The sequence below is a fragment of the Ustilaginoidea virens genome, chromosome 6, assembly GCF_000687475.1.
Source record: "Ustilaginoidea virens chromosome 6, complete sequence".
NCBI lineage: Eukaryota > Fungi > Ascomycota > Sordariomycetes > Hypocreales > Clavicipitaceae > Ustilaginoidea > Ustilaginoidea virens.
In genome coordinates, this window is record NC_057321.1 from 2,221,037 (window position 1) to 2,240,384 (window position 19,348).

General features: G+C 57.9%; 6 protein-coding genes across 6 annotated transcripts; 4 read left to right on the forward strand and 2 right to left on the reverse strand.

Annotated features, from left to right (window-relative positions):
• Nucleotides 1-140: 140 nt before the first annotated feature.
• UV8b_07518 (uncharacterized protein) lies at nt 141-1,064 on the forward strand (the record flags this gene model as incomplete). Its single annotated transcript, XM_043145015.1, has 1 exon — nt 141-1,064. The coding sequence occupies one exon, from the start codon at nt 141-143 to the stop codon at nt 1,062-1,064; it is 924 nt and encodes a 307-aa protein (XP_043000950.1).
• Nucleotides 1,065-5,530: 4,466 nt separating this feature from the next.
• Nucleotides 5,531-6,429, forward strand: UV8b_07519 (uncharacterized protein; the record flags this gene model as incomplete). The annotated part of the gene is made up of 2 exons (XM_043145016.1): nt 5,531-5,635; nt 5,824-6,429. The coding sequence occupies 2 exons, from the start codon at nt 5,531-5,533 to the stop codon at nt 6,427-6,429; spliced, it is 711 nt and encodes a 236-aa protein (XP_043000951.1).
• A 2,138-nt stretch (nt 6,430-8,567) lies between these two features.
• Nucleotides 8,568-9,046, forward strand: UV8b_07520 (uncharacterized protein; the record flags this gene model as incomplete). The annotated part of the gene is made up of 2 exons (XM_043145017.1): nt 8,568-8,867; nt 8,948-9,046. The coding sequence occupies 2 exons, from the start codon at nt 8,568-8,570 to the stop codon at nt 9,044-9,046; spliced, it is 399 nt and encodes a 132-aa protein (XP_043000952.1).
• A 3-nt stretch (nt 9,047-9,049) lies between these two features.
• Nucleotides 9,050-10,500, reverse strand: UV8b_07521 (uncharacterized protein; the record flags this gene model as incomplete). The annotated part of the gene is made up of 2 exons (XM_043145018.1): nt 9,050-10,353; nt 10,446-10,500. The coding sequence occupies 2 exons, from the start codon at nt 10,498-10,500 to the stop codon at nt 9,050-9,052; spliced, it is 1,359 nt and encodes a 452-aa protein (XP_043000953.1).
• Nucleotides 10,501-15,337: 4,837 nt separating this feature from the next.
• Nucleotides 15,338-15,805, reverse strand: UV8b_07522 (uncharacterized protein; the record flags this gene model as incomplete). The annotated part of the gene is made up of 1 exon (XM_043145019.1): nt 15,338-15,805. One exon carries the CDS (start codon nt 15,803-15,805, stop codon nt 15,338-15,340), a length of 468 nt encoding a protein of 155 aa, XP_043000954.1.
• Nucleotides 15,806-16,072: 267 nt separating this feature from the next.
• UV8b_07523 (uncharacterized protein) lies at nt 16,073-19,016 on the forward strand (the record flags this gene model as incomplete). The annotated part of the gene is made up of 3 exons (XM_043145020.1): nt 16,073-16,168; nt 16,249-18,789; nt 18,879-19,016. 3 exons carry the CDS (start codon nt 16,073-16,075, stop codon nt 19,014-19,016), a joined length of 2,775 nt encoding a protein of 924 aa, XP_043000955.1.
• Between the last annotated feature and the right edge of the window lie 332 nt (nt 19,017-19,348).

Below are 19,348 nucleotides of genomic sequence, written 5' to 3' on the forward strand. Positions count from 1 at the left end.
GATGACTTTTCTGCACGGCTACAAGCAGAATGGAAGCATGGCATGGCCGGGGGACAGCACACGTCAATCTCATGAGGGGGTGGTTCAGTGGCGCGAAGCAGAGTTACCAAGACTGAACAACCAACCCCGCTCGCTGCATGATGCCAGACGTCGTCATTGCCACGAGCGAGCCAGCCATTTCTGTGCTGCTTTCTATGGGATGCAAGCCCCCCAATGCCGAACACACTGGCGACGAATCAAAAGCACTGAGCATGTCTCTAGCCACGGCATTGCCACTGGCGAGAATCAAAGCCCTCACCTTTGACGTCTTCGGCACCACGGTTGACTGGCGGACTTCGGTTGTTGATGAACTAACCCTCCGCGCGCATCGCAAACAGCTCGGCACCTTGCCGAGCCCCCTGAAATCGCGGCTCCAAAACCTCGGCCGAGACGACTGGTGCCTCTTTGCGCAAGCCTGGCGTAACTCCTACACGCGCTTCGTCAGGGCGTTCAACCCCGAGTCTGACGCCTGGAAACCCATTGACGAGCATCATCACGACAGTCTTATCCAACTGCTTGAAGAATGGGGTCTCGAAGGACTATATACCGAAGACGAGGTGGAGTCGCTCAGCCTGGTCTGGCATCGATTGTATCCATGGCCGGACACGGTCGATGGACTGGCCCGATTGAACAGCAGCGGGAAGCTTGTGCTGGCGACCTTGTCCAACGGGAACGAGGGGTTGGTCAGGGATCTGGTGGACTTTGCCGGCTTGCAAGTGGACGAATTGTTCTGCGCAGAGACCTTTTTGTCGTACAAGCCTCATCCGGAAACATATCTCGGGGCCGCGAGAAGGCTGAACCTAGAGCCGGGCCAAGTGGCCATGGTTGCTTGCCACCTGGATGACTTGCAAGGCGCTAGGAAGTGCGGTTTGAGAACGATTTATGTGGAGAGACCCGGGGAGGAGGCGTGGGGAAAGGAGAGTGCCGATTTTGACGAGGCAAAGCAATGGGTGGACCTCTGGGTTGGTGAAACAGGTGGAGGTTTCGTTACAATGGCATCCCGGCTGCTGGATGCTTTACAGTGAGCGGGCGGCGGGAGGGTCGATGGGCGTGAAGCTATCGTCGACGCACGCTTGCCGGACGTTCGCATGCGAGGGACAAGAAACCGAGTGTACGGCAACCTCTCAGAAGGGGAGAGAAGAGTGAAAGAATGAGTTGGCCTGGGCAACTTTGACCCGCACGACATGGGATTCTGCGTCTTTGACGACTCTAGGTAGTGTAGCGCCAGGTTGGAGAATTAGCCGTCACCGCTATGGAAAAGGGGAGTATAGCTGCGTGTTGGAGAATTACATGGAACTGTCCTATGATGGGAAAAGGCAATATAGCTTTGCCTTGGAGAATTCATTCACAGATATGGAAAAGGGGAGTATAGCTGTGTCTTGAAGAATTAAGTGTCCTGTAATAGACGAGGCAACATAGCTTTACCTTGGAGAACTAACTTACTAATATAGAAAACGGGACTTTAGCTGTGTCTTGGAGAATTAACTGTCCTATGATGGAAAAAGGCAGTATCGCTTTACCTTGGAGAACCAACTCACCGACATGGAGAAAAGAAGTTTAGCTGCGCCTTGGAGAATTAACTGTCCTATGATGGAAAGGGGCAGTATCGCTTTACCTTGAAGAACCAACTCACCGACATGGAGAAAAGAAGTTTAGCTGCGCCTTGGAGAATTAACTGTCCTATGATGGAAAAAGGCAGCATAACTCTGCCCCGGAGAACCAACTCGTGTCACTGAGACAGGAAAAACGGTTTAGCTCCACCTTGGAGAATCAACTCATCACCAGCGAGACGGAGAAAAGGGGCATAGATCGGGCTTGGGAGAATCGCGGAGTCAAGACAGCTGGGCTGCCAGCTTCCGCGCCCCCGGTAGCATCGCAAGCAGAACGCGATAGCCGCTCAAACCAAGCGCCCCCAGCGCAGAGCACAAGGGCGCTCTGCGTGACTTGGCCTGTCCTGTCCTGTCCTGTCCTGTCCTTCCGAGTCGGCTGCCTGCATCTGAGCAACCAAAGTCGTGATACTAGGCGAGAGCAACGTCTCCCCGGAGGCCCCTAGGGCGGTGGCGAACAGGAAAAAAATAAAAAAAATCGCCCCGTCTTCGACAAGCGCCAGCAGCGTGGACCGCTGTTTGATGCCGGAGAGGATCGCCGACGTTTCGGCGAGGGCAGGCGCTGGCGGTGCCGGAGGGTGCCGCAGCAAGGGAATGGATTGGGGGGCAAAGGCGACAGAACCGGACAGATGCAGACGTGGCATGGCGTGGCATGGCGTGGCATGGCGTAAGCGGGACGGGGGCCTCGGAGCAAGGCGGACGAGTGGATGACGCGCCCCGGCTGCAGGTTGTTGTGCTGCTCATGCCGGAGGACGCGACAGCAACGGGGGCGTGCGCGCAGATGCAGACGACGAGCACGGACGACGAGCACGGCAGCCGGCAGGGTGCTTGCGGAGGGGGCTGTTTCTGGGGACCTGGGATCGCGGGGCGGGGCGGCTGCTGAGTCGGCCCTTTGGACTCTGGTCGTTGCGTTGGCCTCCAAGATGCATGGTCAGCTCTCGGATTCCCGGATGCCCGGATGCCCGGATGCCCGGATGCCCGGATGCCCGGATGCCCGGATTCCCGGACTTGCAGAGCTGACCGTCGGGGCTGGCGCTGCGTCAGCATGCTCCGTGGCGAATAGGCCTTGGCAAGAGATGGGTGATGGATGGTGGTTGAAGGAGTAGGGGAGGGAGGGTGGCGAGCTTCTTCCCTTTCTTCGTTTCTTGCCTCTGCCCTCTTTCCTTTTTTTTTTTTTTCTTCTCCCTTTTTTAGCTCTTGTCATGGGCACGCACGGCGATGGATGGAAGCATGCCAATCAAATGGCATGCACGGCTCGATGGACTTGATGGCTGGAGACGGTGAAGAAGTGTTGCTTCTTGTGCACGTCCGCCGGCCCGGCTGGTTATTCCGGGGCCGGGGGTCTCCCTCCGTGCTGTCCAATGCCTCCTATTGGAAAGCTGCTGTACTAGCTGGTCGTGGCCCGGCGGGGGTTTGCGGCCTGAGGCTGCTCGGGTGGATACTCCGTAGTCCGTAGTCCGCAGTCCGTAGGCCGTACACAAGTACACAAGTACACACGCAGGACGGCAGCGACGAAAAGCCCCGGATATAACGCAAAAGCAGCGCATCGGGATAAGTAAAGGGGGCTCTGGGCTTTTGGCCATGGTTTGCAAGTCAGGCTCACCACCCGAGGCCCACCGCGCCATGTGGAGGGACCGAGGGGCAAACCCGCGGCAAGCGGCAATCGCCAAACAATGGGACGCAGGCCACCAAGTCAAGACAGATGGACACATAACTTGCGGGCGGATGAAGGGAGCGGCCAACCACACTGAGGCGCCGCGTTGCGTTGGTGGGGAGGGGGGGGGGTGTCGCCGATAACCAGCGCGGCTCGCACCGTGGGACGACTTGGCCGCTCGCGCTGACAAGGACCGACCAACACAAGGCGTTTGTTGTTTCTGTCCTCGTTCCCCATCCCCCCATCCGCCCCATCTCCCCCCCCGGGGGGGCCCAAGACGGACGGCCCTGCCTGGTGGTTGGCTCGCCTGGCCTGGCAACGGGACCATTGACGGAACAAAGGAAGCAAGCCGGCTACGCTACGGAGACAAAAATGGGGAGGGGAGGGCATTTTGCACTACGTTTGCATGCCTTTTTGGTGCTTCATCTCGTCGAGAAGACGCGGGGGGGGGGGGCCCGTAGGCCCGTAGGCCCGGCAAGGTACTCTGTAGGCTGTCGTCGATTCTCAGATTTTGTTCCGCGTTCCCAAGCTTGCCGCCAAACAAGCATTAAACCATTAAACAGCGGCGGCGGTGCTTTGGCTTGCCCAAAGGGACAAGGGACGACCCGCTTCGTCCGTTCGTCCAGCCTGGGCAGACCAGCCCTAGGCAGAAGAACCGGCAGAACCCCGCCCGATCAGCCTCGGCGCCCAGCGGCCGCGCAGACAGACTAGACCCATCCGATCCACTGCAAGGGCAGGGGCGATTGCATGTGTTTAGCCACGGACCAAGTGCTGTTTCCCCTGCAACCCCCCCTCCCCCCCCCCCCCCACACCAGCCCAATTACAGCGCGACAAAACCCCCCCCTTAGTCTGGTCCATGTCTTTTGGCGAATCGGCCAGCCTGCTGCGTCAACGGCGAGCAAGCAAGTGCACGCCAGACAGACACCTGTTGCTGTCAGCTGGAGCTCCTCCCCGGACGGACCAGGCCAGACGGCGCCAGACAGGGCCAGTATTGGCAAGCCCAAAAAAAAAAAAAAAAAAAAAAAAAAAAAAAAAAAAAGAAGCAGAAGCAGAAGCAGGCACCTGGAGGACTGACTACACATGCTGTCAGATGGGATGCGTTTGCGCGAGAATCTAGTGCAACGAGTTATTGACGGGACCAGCAAAGACTTTGCTGCCAACGCAGAGCCATGTTGGATTGAGATTGGCTGGGGCAAGTCGAAAAGGCAGTGCCGTGTCCATGTCGATGTCGATGCTCACATTGAGTTTCGGGGTAGCCAACTCGGGCGCGTGGGGGTGCTCCGTACTCCGCAGTAGGTTAGGCTGCGCAGTGGGTACGGTGCCGGGGGTGCAGGTACCTAAGGTCAGGTAGGAGGTAGGTAGGTGCATGTAGGCAGCAAGTACCTACCTTAGGTACATACACCTAGGTAGGTACCTACAGGTAGGCAGCACTGCAGCAGCTGCTATTTGATGTACTGTAGGCACGAGCACGTCTGGTCGCACCAGCCAGCACAGCACAGCACGGCACAGCACAGCACAGCACAGCACAGCGTCTCAGTGGGGGCTCTGCGAGTACCTAGCCTGAGGTCTGGTGCATCGGTAGGTGCCTAGGTACCTCAGTATGTAGGTACCTATGTAGCCACCAGACGCCTCCAAACGACTTGACCCGCTTGTTCCTTGTCGCCAATTAAAACCCCACCTGCCTGGCCCAGTACCCAGTTGCCTTCTACCGGACCAAAGCCAACAAGCAGCAAGCTCCCACCGGCAAGCCCAGACGCCCTCAGCAACAACCCTTCGACAAAGTCCTTGTGTTGAGGCTGAAGCAAACATCTTTGACCTAAGCTTCTTCCTCCTCTTCCTCCTCCGCCTACGCCTCCGCCTACGCCTACGCCTACGCCTCCGCCTCCGCCTCCGCCTCCTCCTCTCCCATTGACAAAGAGCCGCATCTGAGCGTCCTCTTGTTTTCCTCTCCCCAAGCTCTCGGCTCTGTTCGCTGGCCTCGGAACGTCAGCCCACGGCTCACCCACTTCACTTCCCCTCCTACCTCTCCTTCTCTCCTTCTCTCCTTCTCATCGCCAGCGGGGGAAAGGGTTTTACTTTTTACTTTTATTTTTTACTTTTACTCTTTTTATCTCTATTCATTTTATATATATATATATATTTTTGCCCCTCCTACCCCGAGGGCAGAAATCTTTGCCTGTCGGAGAGCTCGTCACCGGACTCGTGCGCAAGGCTAGAACATTCGCCCACCATGGCGGGCCGTATGGTGCTGTACAAGCTTGTGGTTTTGGGAGATGGCGGTGTCGGCAAGACGGCTTTGACGATCCAGCTGTGTTTGCAACACTTTGTGGAAACCGTGAGAGCCTCCCCCCCCAGGTCCCTTGCTTCCCCCTCTCCCCCCCCGCGAGCCTCGCCTTTTGGAAGGCCAGGCGATGCCGAGAAAAAGAAAGACGAAGAAAAAAAGAAGAAAACGAAAGGGATAAAAAGGAAGACGAGAAGAAAAAAGAAAGAAAAAAAAAAAAAAACTAACGTCTTGTCCAACAGTATGACCCTACGATTGAAGATTCGTATCGCAAGCAGGTTGTCATCGACGGTCAACCTTGCATGCTCGAAGTCCTCGACACGGCTGGCCAGGAAGAGTACACAGCCCTGCGCGATCAATGGATCCGTGACGGCGAGGGCTTCGTCCTGGTGTACAGCATCTCGTCCCGGTCCTCGTTTACCCGCATCAAGAGGTTCCATCACCAAATACAACGAGTAAAGGAGTCGTGCGCCTCGTCGCCGTCCTTTCCGGGCTCGCCCCTCTCCGCGGCCAGCCCGGAGCTGCCGGTGCCCATCATGCTGGTGGGCAACAAGAGCGACAGGGTCACGGAGCGCGAGGTATCCACGCAAGAAGGGCACGCCTTGGCTCGCGAGCTCGGCTGCGAATTCGTCGAGGCTTCGGCAAAGAACTGCATCAACGTGGAAAAGGCGTTTTACGACGTCGTCCGGATCCTGCGTCGACAGCGACAGCACGCCGCTCGGCCGTCGGGCAGCGCGAGCGGACGCTCTCGGACGGCCAACGGAGAGGTCGGCGGCCGGGAGCGCGAGGCCCAGAGGCCGCGCCGCAGCAAAGATGGCGAAAAGGGCAAAAAGTGCATAGTCTTGTGAGCGCGCCGTCTCTCGGGGGGAGTTGAGTTTTGCTGCGCCCGCCAAAGACGCAGTGGCTGGTCTCGCTGGTCTCGCTGGTCTTACTGGTCTTACTGGTCTTACCTGCTCCACGGAGAGTGGTGGCGCTCAGCCAGCTGCGGTGGCATTGCTCTCTTCTGCTCTTTTCTATTCCTTTTTTTTTGTTCACCTCTTCCCGGTTTCCCCTTTCTCTCCAAATCTTCCCCCTTATTGGCCTCGCCCTCGTCCGCGCCACCGCCAAGAATGCCTACGGATCTGCGAGCTTGAAGCGGCTGACGACTGCGAAAATACTTGACGAAACACGGAAAGAAAAAAGGAACGCAAGGGATTTCTGCAACGAACCATGATGATCAGCATGTTATTGTCGGCGACAAAGAGAAATTGGTTGAACGGGGCTCTCTCTTCTTTTTTTTTTTTTTTTTTCCCTCTTCTTCCTGCGAAATCGATGGCTTGGCTGGGTGTTTTAGCCGAGCCGACGCTGCATCGCAACAAATGAAACAAACGACAAAAACCGGCGAATGGCGCATGATCCTAACCCCGAAAAGAAAGAGACAGAGAGGGGGGCATATTCCGGGCGCTGGGTACATTTCACGACTTTTTTTTTTTTTTTTTCTTTTTTTGTGGCTTTTCTTTATCCCTTTTATACACATATTGCCGCCGTTCACTTTTTTTCGCAGGCCGCCTCGTTGTTTCGCTGCTTGTCGCTCCCAGCAACCAGCCGCGCCGCGCGATGAGTCCGAATCTAACTCGCACGAAGAGACGACACATGATTCATGCACCTCAACACGCGCTCAGCACCCAGTTTGCGACATTATAAAGCTGCGGACACTGTCTGCCGGGGAGCATGGGGAACAAAAAAAAGAAAAGAGAGTTTTCGCAGTGCGGAATGCCGAGCTGCCTGCACCGTCAGCTTTGGACGCATTGAACCCACCTGTGCGTGCTGTTGATGGCACCAACTCGGCCCCCGCACCGCTCGCCCTGTTGATGTGAGAATCTTTTTTTTTTTTTTTTTTTGCCCTCCCCGGGCGTGGATGCGGGCGACCAAAACACACCACTCGGGCGGCGGGAGCATGGCGGGAGCACGGCGGGCAAGGACAGACGGCCAAAAGGGAGCGGGCGGCGTTGAGTGCAAAGCAAATGCCCACGAGCGACGTCGGCTTTGCTTGCGGCCTTTGTCGTTGGGGCATTTGGATATCGAGCTGCATCTTGTTCTTTTGCTTGGGTTTTTTTTTTGTGCGTGTGTGTGTGTGAGCTTTTTTTTTTTTCCACACGCATGGGTTGGAGGGGGGGTTCAAGGGCAGCGCAGACGGGAAAGAAGAGAGAGAGATAGAGGGAAAAGCGAGTCAGTGCAAGTCAGCTAGCCGAGGTAGAAGAAGCGTTTGGAAGTTGGACCAGACAGACCAGACAGGACAGACAGACCAGACCCGAAGAAACAGAAGCAAGACAGTGCAAGTCGGCTAGCCGAGGTAGAGGAAGCGTTTGGAGGTTTGGACCAGACAGACCAGACCCGAAGAGAGAAGCGAGACAGTGCAAGTCAGCTAGCCGAGGTAGAGGAAGCGTTTGGAAGTTTGGACCAGACAGACCAGACCCGAAGAGAGAAGCGAGACAGTGCAAGTCAGTTAGCCGAGGTAGAGGAAGCGTTTGGAAGTTTGGACCAGACCGAGCCGGACCCGATCTGCGGGGATCTGCGGGGCTCTGCGCGGCTGCGGGCCGGGGGCGCTTGTGCCGGACCGGAAGCACTGGGCAGCCGCAGGAGATGGAGCCAGAGGCCGGAGGCTGGGCATGTTGGCGTGGCCAAGCTGCCAGGCTCGTTGGTCGCTTCTTATTGCCCGTTGACTGGTTTTGACTGGTTCTGCTGGGTTTGAATCGTTGAATTGTTGACTCGTGGACTCGTGGACTCGTTGACTCGTGGACTCGTTGACTCGTGGACTCGTTGACTCGTGGACTCGCTTCGTCTGGTTAGCCCTTTCGACTCGCTGGCTCGTCCCGGCGTGGGGACTGCCGGCGCCGGCTGCCCATTCTGCGTGGTCAAAGGCCCGCCTGCCGCTGGCTCCAGCCGTTGTTGCTCGTGCGTCCGTGTCTGGGGCATCCGCGCCGGCCAACCTTTACGATTCACATTCATGTTGGCGTTCACTGTCACTGTCACTGTCACTTCACCTTCACTTCATCTTCACTTCACCTTCACTTCATCTTCACTTCACCTTCACTCTACTTCACTTTCACTCTCACTTCATACTACGCACGAAAAGCACCGCCATCAGCGTCTCTATTCAAGCAAAAGCAAAAACAAAGCTAAACCCGGGAGCCAATCCTCCACGCCGGGCAGGACGGCCGTCCTTGCCGCCTCCAACATTCAATATATACACCGTCAAACAAAGAAAAAAGGTCGGAAGCTGCAACAAGTAGTATCAAAGGACGCCGTAACCTCTCGTCATCAGCCCAACGGTTCAAGGCTTTGCTCCGATGCAAAGGACACAACGCAAATCATCTTGAACCCTAGGAACGGGACGCGTACCTGGCGGTTGGATTTGGGAAAGACTGGGAGGAGAGAGGAAACACGACAGGATCATTCACGTCTGTCGGTGGGTTCAAGCGCTAGCCATCATTCTTGGGTGGCGTGCTCGTCGCCAAAGGGGCTTCGCCCCCGGTCTGCAGAGGCGGGCCGGTTGGTCTGGTCGGGCGCGCGGCGCTCCTCAGCCTCCTCGGGCACGGGTCCCAGCGTGGGTGTGCTGATGGCCGTTCGTCGCTCGGGAGGGTCTGAGAACGGCCCCTGGTCGCTCGAGGCCGGTTCCGCGGCGGCGGGCACCGCGCTTGGGCTCGGGCTCGGGCTTGGGCTCGGGCTCGCCTTGGACGACGACACAGACACCAGCGAGGCCGAGGACTGGCTGCTGCCGTCCGACCTGGCGGCAATGTCGACCTTCTTGAGGCCCGCCCCGAGCTTGACCACCTGCGCCCGCGCGTGCGTCGCCGTGTTTGCGTTGTTGAGGTACGCGGTGCCGACGCTAAAGGTGCTCGCGAAGCTCTCCGGGCGGTCGGGCCCGCCGCCAAACTTGTCAAAGTCGATGGCGGGTACCGGCGGCGTGTTTGGCGCGCTGGCGGCGGCCGACCTGACGCTGACGACGGTCGGCTTGGCCCGCATGCCCGTCTGCGCCGGGCTCTGGACCTGGGCCTGTCTGCCGTAGATGGTGGACGCGATGCTCGACCGCGGCGCGTACGAGGTGCGGTCCGAAAACGCCGAGATGCCAGAGTACGTCGAGTCCCGCAGGTTCCCGGGCACGAAAAAGTGCTGGTCGCCTTGCGCGCTGCTGCTCTGGCCGCCGCCCCCGCCGCCCCCGCCGCCCGAGTGCTGCATCGGGATCGGGGGCACCGGCGGCACCAGAACGCTGGGCGACGTCGGCGTCGCTCGGTTCGTCACGCCGGGAATGTAGGCAATCTGGATAATGTTGGACGCTCGCGTGAGAACCGTGGACGCGATGGAGTGGACCGTGTGGGTGGAAGAGCGTCGCGTCATCCTCGAGCCGTCATCCTTCTCCATGTGCCGGGCCGCGCCGGCTTCTGTCTCGTAGCCCGGGTGGTGAGGATTCGACGCTCGCTTCGGCTTGATCACAAACCGCCAGATAAGATACGTGATGATGGCAATGGCCGCGATGCCGCCAACAACACCTCCTGCAATGGGTCCTGCGCTGGGGCCACTGCTTCCCTTGCTCCCGCTGTCGCCGCCGCCGCCGCCGCCGCCGCCGGGGTTGGGCGGGACGTCGTCCTTCATGCAGAATGACTTGGCGCATTGCTTGCAGTTCATGGGAACCGTGAACTGGCAGATCTGGCCCTGAGGGCACGCGGGACATTTGAGCTTTGAGCTATCGTCACACTGAACGCATTCATCTCGTCGGGCGATTCCTTTGAGAACTAAAGGATACCGAGTTGGTCAGCACGTGCCGTTTGCGGGCATCAAGCGTCCCCTAGCGTGTTAACCCCCATCCCAAAGAAAGAAAACGTACTCTCTTCTACCTGAGCCAGGTCCCTGGCGATGACGTAGGGTGACTGCTCCATCATGGTGAACAGCGACGGGGCGTCGGAAGCAAGGTTGGCAAAAGGATGATGAATCAATTGTGCGGAGTAGTCGGTGGAGGATTCGGGCCCTGGAGCGGTCCCACGACGAATGACGGTGCGGAGGCCAAAGAATGAACAGCGAGAACCCCGGCACAGACGACCGGCAAGACCGTAGACGGCGGGATTTTGGCAGACGTAGCGTCACACGAGCCTTGTGTCAGTCGGGGAAAACTTGGTACGGCAAAATGCACCTGGCACGAGGGGCACAGGTCGGTGAAGGCGTCGTTGCGGTGCGTTGCGGAGCGGTGCTGGCGACAGAGATTCTACCGACAAGACAGGTCCAGCGGCAGCGTCGGATGCAGATGATGATTGGCGGAAAAGGCTGATTTACTTTGGGCAAAGAATCGACGGAAGTGAATAGCAGAAACGTTTCGAAACGAGTGAACGAGGAGGCTGGCTCTGGGGAGGTGATGGAATGAACAAAACGAGGAACGAGGAACTATTCAAAAGAAAGACATTGTCGACCTTGGCGACTGGGCGACGCGGAATTGAGAGGGACGAAGACGGTCGTTTCTCGAGTCGAATGCAAGGAGCAAGTAATATCAATAGGTTCACGAGTCGCTGTTTATCGCAGACGCGAGCGATAAAAGGGCCAACTTGTTGGAGGAGGAAGAAGCAAAGAGGGACATGGACAGGTCGACAGGTCTCACAAGGGGCGGAGTACTCGGGCCTGAGGGAAATACCAGTTGCAGAAGGGGGTTGGACAGGACAGAGGGCCCAGCATCCACATCCGCACACCCTGATTCGCGGGCTGCTGGTCAAGTCCCTCCGCCCCTCCGCATACGAGTCGCCAGAGGCACCCCAAGGTAGACGGTACCAGGCAGGTACCCACACGAGGCTGGCCGGTTTTTTGGTGACTGGTCAGGTCAGGGTTTCGAGCTCTGGTGACAGCTGGAATCTGCCAAAGTCGGGGAAGAGGTGCCGGCTTTCATGGCAGCTTCAAGCAATTGGCCACAATGAAGTCTTTGCAGAGCCTTGCCCAGCAATGTGTCAAGAGCCAGAAACTCTGCTCAGTACGGAGTACCTACGGAGCACTCCGCACTCCGCACTCCGTACTGCGTGCTCTGTACCTGGAAACTGAGGCGACAAGGCCAGGGGCGCTGCGCCATATTAGCTGGTGCCTTGCAGTTCACAGTGGCGCTGGCGCCGCTGGGCGTGTCTGCAATCTGATTGGTTGTGGAGATTTTAAACAGAAATGGTGGTATGGTAGTTGGCGCCTTTTTCTTTTTGCGGGGGGTGCGGCCCTGGGTACGCGGTACCTGGGTGCAACCTGAGGCCTCTGGCAATAGGCATTCAACTGGTATTCATGCCCCCTTCGAGGACCAAGAACCGAGCGCCGAGCACCGAATCGCGCTTTCAGAGTCTTGGTAGGTGCACGAAAACCTGGGCTCGCGGGAAATGCGCTTTTGTTGTGGTTGCAACATGACACACGGAAACTCCATCGCCTCGGCCCCTTGAGCCAACAAACGGAAGACGCAGTAGCAATCGCCAGGCGGAAACCTCTTCGGAAACAGGCACCTGCAGGTTATGGGCGTGAAACCCCGTCACTCTTATTAGGGCTGACTCTTCCGATCCCGGCAAACCTTACGAAACACATGGGCAGGCCTTTGCCGACGCAGGAACCTGTCTCTGGTACCGCGTCAATTGTCATTCCGTTTTCTGCTTGATAGACACGAAGCTTTGCTTTGGCCAAGAGTATGCCAAGGCATACCTGGAAACCCGGAGCGCGCTACATAAGAACATATAGAGAGTCCATTGACGAATTTAATTCTCTTGCCGAACCCCCCCCGGTAGGTGCTTTGGCAGAGTTAGAGTATCCGGCCTACCGAATGGCTAATCCTTAAAATAAAAGGCATCGCCCGTTCGAAATCGATCGGTTCTGAGCCCCTGCCTGCCGTCCCGGGACCCCAAGACGTGGAAACGCAACCATGAGGTTGATGAATCTCGGTCGCCTCGACGTCGGTAGAGAACCATGACTGCCCTCCCTCCCAAGCAAGAGGCGTCTGGGTGCGAGCAGGCTGCGGATGCGGAGCATTAGTCATGGCGACCTTCTGAGCGAGGGCATGATACGGCGAGCGCCGAGTCCATATGCTTTGCTTCAGCCCTTGACGCTAGCTTCACTGCCTTGGGTTCCCATGGATTTCACAACGAGTTTTGGGAGGAGTGGAACCCCCATCTGTGTCTAGCAAACGGCCATGCGGGCAAGAGTGAGCGGCGCTCACGCCGTCCATGCTGGCCCCCGACAACAATGGGCGGCGACCAGGCGACCGTGGAGACTCACTAGCTGCAAATCTTGCCCTGATGAAACGCCGACTCGCTCACTGCGCGGTGCTCGGTGCGCATTACGGAGCACATGGCGCATCGATTCCACGTAGCACTGCGACGGTGCTGTAATGCCCTTTGCCACCACGGGAACAGGGTTTTGCCGACCAACGCGTCCCGCCTCGTTGCGCGGCTGCTGCAAGAATCGCCCCCCCTGCTTATTGTCTGTTCCGTCTCCAGCACATCTGCCGACTGATGGCTTGGGAGAATATTCCCCCCTCGAGAGACGGCTATCCACAGGCAGCCAATCCCGCCGACTGAGAGAACAGTTGCAAATTTCTCTTGAAACTATCGAGCACCCATTTTCCAATGCTACGGCCGGCCCCGCACACAAGATTTGGACACGTACGGTAGTCACTTGCGCATCACGATCGGCTCGGGTGGATTAAAACCCACGTAGCAGGTCAAAAAGGGGCAATCAATTATAGAATAAAAAAAAAACCCCAAAATACTACATACTCCGCAAATGGGCTCGCTCAAGTCACCTGACTCTGCGCGGTACGACATCACCCGTTCGAAGCGTGACCCGACCCGTGACCTCCAAGGCGATCGGCCACTGATGGTCAAACGCGTGTCTGGTCGCAGCCATATCCTATGCAACTTTCATCGAAAGCCGGGCACTCAAACTCGTCGCCACGAGAGTCCGCGCATGTCCGCGCATCGCTCTTGGGTTTGGTCCGGACTCGGGGGACCCTGACACAAACTTTCATGGCGCAACACCAACCGTGCCATCTCCTCTCCGTGGAACCAACGCTGAGCTCGGCTTAACGTCATGTTTCACGGCCACGTGCAAGAACACAAAGGACCGGCAAGGCAAGTAAGTACCTGAACACGGGATACTAACGACGAACGGGCCCTTATCGCTGGCTTCGAGCGAGCATCCGCCGTAGCGAATGCCGGCAGTATCATCAAGACTTGTGGCAGCATCGATGAAGCAGTCATTTCATGGGTGTTGAGTTATCAGCTTGGTGATGTCCAGCTCAGAGACCGATAAAATCATTTCCCAGGGTCTAGCACTCGGAAGACGGCACGGGGCACGCCTTGCAGACTATTCTAGAGATGATTGCTCGGTACAAGAGACATGGTCAGCGGCGGCTAGGATGGCCGCAAGTGCCGCAAGGGATCTGGTGGTGGCGTTTTCTCGGTACGCTGGAGATGATGCTGGATGCTGGATGCTGGATGCTGGATGCTGGATGCCGGATGCTCCATGAAACGGAGCCAAAGCAGGCGAGTCTGCCTTTGCGTTGCTCAGGCTTCTTTCCTGCCACGCATTCACAAACTCCCTGCCGCACCGTGCACAAGGAACGACTCGCGCGCGCACAGCACAAAACGCAAAACGCAAAACGCACAAAACGCACAAAACGCCCAAAACGCCCAAAACAAGCACGGGTAGATGCCCTGGTGGATGCGGGCTCGTCCGACTCGAGAGTGGCTCGTCTTGTTAAATGTTTGTGTCGGGATTCAGAAACTCGGATCGACACCTGCACCGCCTCCACAGCGAGCGACCAGCCACCCTGGCGCGTCAGGGGTTCCACGCCAGGATCGTTCAAGTCGTCTATTTTCGGAGCTTTTGTTCTCACACGACGGAGAGGTGAGACGTTGCAATGTATACCCCGCCGTCCGAGACCTTTGGGCGCTTCTGAGCCGCGACGTCCAGGATCCTCGCCAACGCTGCCCAACTAATTGCCCGTCATGACTGCTGGCCCCCCGAGCGAGCTGGACCCGACTTGCTTGTCACGCGCTGTTTGTCACGCCGTCAAGTCGCTGTTGAAACGTGTGTCCAAGCTGTTCCATCTGCAGGCATTCGATCCGTCAAGGTCGCGTTCAAGGTTGGCAGCTCACGGCGACCTTTTTCTTGACCGCAACTGCCTGGGACGACCTGACACCAGACTGACACCACCAGTCGTTCTTGCAACTTGGACTGACTGACCGTGGGCAATTGCGCAGAAACAGGGGGGCGGCTGAAGAAATCGCAGGACGGCTTTTTGCTGCCGGAGGAAATGCCTGAGAAAAGCCTGGCACAACCAAGTCATTTCTTGGGGAGCGGGGGGTGGGCAGGGGGGGGTTGGGGGGCGTTTGTAGCTAACGCGATGTACGCGGTACCTGCAACGACCTCCGACGTCAGCTTCTCAGGACTTTGCATCAGGGCGTACGTTAGCAGGGTGGCGGAGTATTTTCTGACGCCGCGCAAGTATGTCGTTGTCCCTGGTCAAGGCGGAGCCAGAATGAGAGGACAGCTGGGAGCTGTCTGACGTCTTGTGGAGCTGGCCAGTGCTGGGAGCGTCCAACCGAAAGCCAAGAAGCCCTTGTTCATGCGTTGGTTCGTGGCGGGGCAAGTCTACTGACGGGCCGGGGGGGGAGAGGAGGGGGGCCAGTTGGCAGCACCCATGGGGAGAGTCGAGAGTTGACGCGCCCGGACCAAAGAGGCTGGGGTGACGGCGGAGGGCTCAGCCATTAATTAGCGCGAGCAGCCTCCGCTACAGCTGCTGGTGGTGGTGGTGGTGGTGGTGGGTGTTGCTGGCGGTTGCGCTGCCGGTTCAGCGCCAGGCCTCTCCGAGTCCATCAATGACAGCACATCCCAGCATGCACGACCTTGTGAACCACATGCAGACTTGCACAGACTGCTGCGTCGGGCCTTGGCAGCCTGGCAGCGAGGCGCAAGAGCTGCTGCTGGGTGCAACATGGCTGGCACTGGCTGGCACTGGCTGGGGGCACTTGGATCGCCGAGAAACCCATCCATCCCCTGAGTCTGCCTCAATGCTTGCAAAGGGCCGTCGTCTTGCTCTCTCCAGTCTTCTTCCAGTCTTCTTCCAGTCTCCAGCAACTTGCTACCAGACGCTTGGAAGTGCAAACGTCGTCGTCCTTTTTCCGTTCCCTTCCCCCCTTCTTTGCCTGCTTCCGTATCAGCATTCGTTGGAGACCCCATTCATCCCCTCCCTTCCAGTCTTATACGTTGGGGAACTTCAACGTGCCACCTGGCTACCCCCTCGACACCAACATCATTCCCGCCTTCACCGCGTTTGAACCCAGAGAGAACAAAGAGGGTCAGCGCCACTTGAGCGACCAAACATCTTTAGTTCATCTTTGGCCGGGCTCAGGATTTCCCCGAGCATCCACCACACCCTCCCTCGCCTCTGTCCGAACCAGGTCCTGTCCTTTCGAGCTTCGAGGGCGCTCCTGTCTCTGAAGCGTCATGGCGTACAACGGCCACGGCCACGGCCAACGTCAAGACCACGACGAATATGGAGGGCATCCCATGCAAGACCTGCCCACTACCAGCAGCAGCAACGTAGGTGCTCCCGCGCCACCCTCAACCTCCCATCATGTAGTCGTCCTCGCTTACGCTAATCTTCTGGCTCTCAACCACAGTATGGCATGCCCCCCCAGGACCACGATGAAGACGCCAGAGGCTACTTGCTGAATGAGCCCCCGCCGCACGAGTACGACCACGATCGGCTGGGGGCCGGTCCTCCTCCCCATCGTCCGGTATCTGCTTACAGCCTGACCGAGTCGTATACTCCCGGTGCCACGCAGTTGCCGTCGCCTGGGGCCCGCGGCTTTGGGGGGAACGACTTTGGCCAGTATGGCGAGAGCCAGCCTTTCGCAGGGTCGTATGGCGACAACCAACCTCCCTCGATGCTCCAGGACCAAGAAGAGGACTGGATGCAGAGGCAGCAGCAGCCGCCCAACCTGGGCCAAGGTGGCGGCGGCCTGAAGCGATACAACACCAGAAAAGTCAAGCTCGTCCAGGGCTCCGTCCTGAGCATCGACTATCCGGTCCCCAGTGCCATTAAGAATGCCATCCAGCCTCGTTACCGCGACGTCGAAGGTGGCAACGAGGAATTCATGAAGATGCGGTACACGGCCGCGACCTGCGACCCCAACGACTTCACCCTCAAGAACGGCTACGACTTGCGGCCCCGCATGTATAACCGACACACGGAGCTGCTCATTGCCATTACCTACTACAACGAGGACAAGGTGCTGCTGTCCCGGACGCTGCACGGCGTCATGCAGAACATCCGCGACATTGTCAACCTCAAAAAGTCCACCTTCTGGAACAAGGGCGGGCCGGCCTGGCAGAAAATCGTCGTCTGCTTGGTCTTTGACGGCATCGAAAAGGCCGACAAGAACACGCTCGACGTCCTCGCCACCATCGGAATCTACCAGGACGGCGTCATCAAGAAGGATGTGGACGGCAAGGAGACGGTTGCCCACATCTTCGAGTACACCAGCCAGCTGTCCGTGACGCCCAGCCAGCAGCTCATCCGCCCGACGGGGGACAGCCCGCAGAACCTGCCGCCTGTGCAGTTCATCTTCTGCCTCAAGCAGAAGAACAGCAAGAAGATCAACTCGCACCGGTGGCTCTTCAACGCCTTTGGCCGCATCCTGAACCCCGAGGTCACCATCCTCATCGACGCCGGCACGAAACCCAGCCCGCGATCTCTCCTGGCCCTGTGGGAGGGCTTCTACAACGACAAGGACCTCGGCGGCGCCTGCGGCGAAATCCACGCCATGCTGGGCAAGGGGGGCAGGAAGCTCTTCAACCCCCTCGTGGCCGTCCAGAACTTTGAGTACAAAATCTCCAACATCCTGGACAAGCCCCTGGAGAGCTCGTTTGGCTACGTGTCGGTCCTGCCCGGCGCCTTCTCCGCCTACCGTTTCCGAGCCATTATGGGCCGCCCGCTGGAGCAGTACTTCCACGGCGACCATACGCTCTCCAAGATCCTCGGCAAGAAGGGCATCGACGGCATGAACATCTTCAAGAAGAACATGTTCCTGGCCGAGGATCGCATCCTGTGCTTCGAGCTCGTCGCCAAGGCGGGTCAGAAGTGGCACCTGACCTACATCAAGGCGGCCAAGGGCGAGACGGACGTGCCCGAGGGGGCCGCCGAGTTCATCAGCCAGCGCCGGCGCTGGCTCAACGGCTCCTTCGCCGCCTCGCTGTACTCGCTCATGCACTTTGGGCGGCTGTACAAGAGCGGCCACAACCTCGTCCGCATGTTCTTCTTCCACATCCAGATGATCTACAACGTCCTCAACGTCGTCTTCTCCTGGTTCTCGCTCGCGTCGTACTACCTCACCACCACCGTCATCATGGATCTGGTGGGCACGCCCGTCGTCGGCTCCGCCGGCGGCTCGGAGCACCACGGCTGGCCCTTTGGCGACGCGGCCACGCCCATCGTCAACGCCTTTCTCCAGTACCTCTACCTGGCCTTTGTCATCCTGCAGTTCATCCTGGCCCTGGGCAACCGGCCCAAGGGATCCAAGTACACGTACATTTTATCCTTTATGATCTTCGGGCTGATCCAGGGGTACATCCTGGTCCTCTCGGCGTACCTGGTCGCCCGCGCCTTCAACACGCCACTCTCGCAGCAGATCTCGTTTGATTCGGGCAACGACTTTGTCCGGAGCTTCTTCTCGGGCTCGGGCGCGGCAGGCGTCATTCTCATTGCCCTCATCACCATCTACGGCCTGTACTTTGTGGCGTCGTTCCTGTACCTCGACCCGTGGCACATGTTCCACTCGTTCCCTTACTACCTGCTCCTCATGTCGACCTACATCAACATCCTCATGGTCTACGCCTTCAACAACTGGCACGACGTCTCGTGGGGCACCAAGGGCTCCGACAAGGCCGAAGCCCTGCCGTCGGCCCACGTGACCAAGGGCGAGAAGAACGAGGTGGTGGTGGAGGAGATTGAAAAGGAGCAGGAAGACATTGACAGCCAGTTTGAGCAGACGGTCCGGCGAGCGCTTGCTCCCTTCAAGGAGGAAGCCGAGGTTGAGAAGAAGGACGTGGAGGATTCGTACAAGTCCTTCCGGACCGGCTTGGTCGTTTCTTGGCTCTTTACAAACATATTCATCATTGTTGTGATTACCAGCAACAACTTTAACGGTTTTGGCATCGGGGTGAGTGACTTGGGGATTTTTTTTTCTCTCTCCCCCTCTCCCCTCAGTGCGTTGGGGCCAAGGGCCAACTGCAACTAACACGACGATAGAAAAACGCGACGGTGCGCACTGCCAATTTTTTCAAGTTTTTGCTGTATGCTACGGCTGTCCTGTCGGTTGTTCGGTTCTTTGGTTTCTTGTGGTTCCTTGGCAAGACGGGCATCATGTGCTGCTTCGCCCGTAGATAAGGCGCTGGTGGCTCGGGCTGCCTGTGTAGAGAAGAGAAGGCTGAGGGGCTGGCTGCTGGTGTTGGGTAAGCAATGAAGGAGTTCTAGACAGCAACTGTGGTGCTAGACAGTGATGCTAGACTGGAGTCCTAGACAGCTTGGGTATGTTTGCGCATGTCTTTTTCTTTTCTTTTTTCTTTTTTTTTTCCCTTTTTTTTTTTTTTCCTCCCGTAGGTTTCTGAACGAGGCAGTAATGCCAGGAAACGTCACTTGCTTTTGTCACATGTGTGTTGCGTCGTTTGCATGTCGCCGTCAGCTGGATGCATCAAGCCGGGGGCAAGTCGCGTAAACCC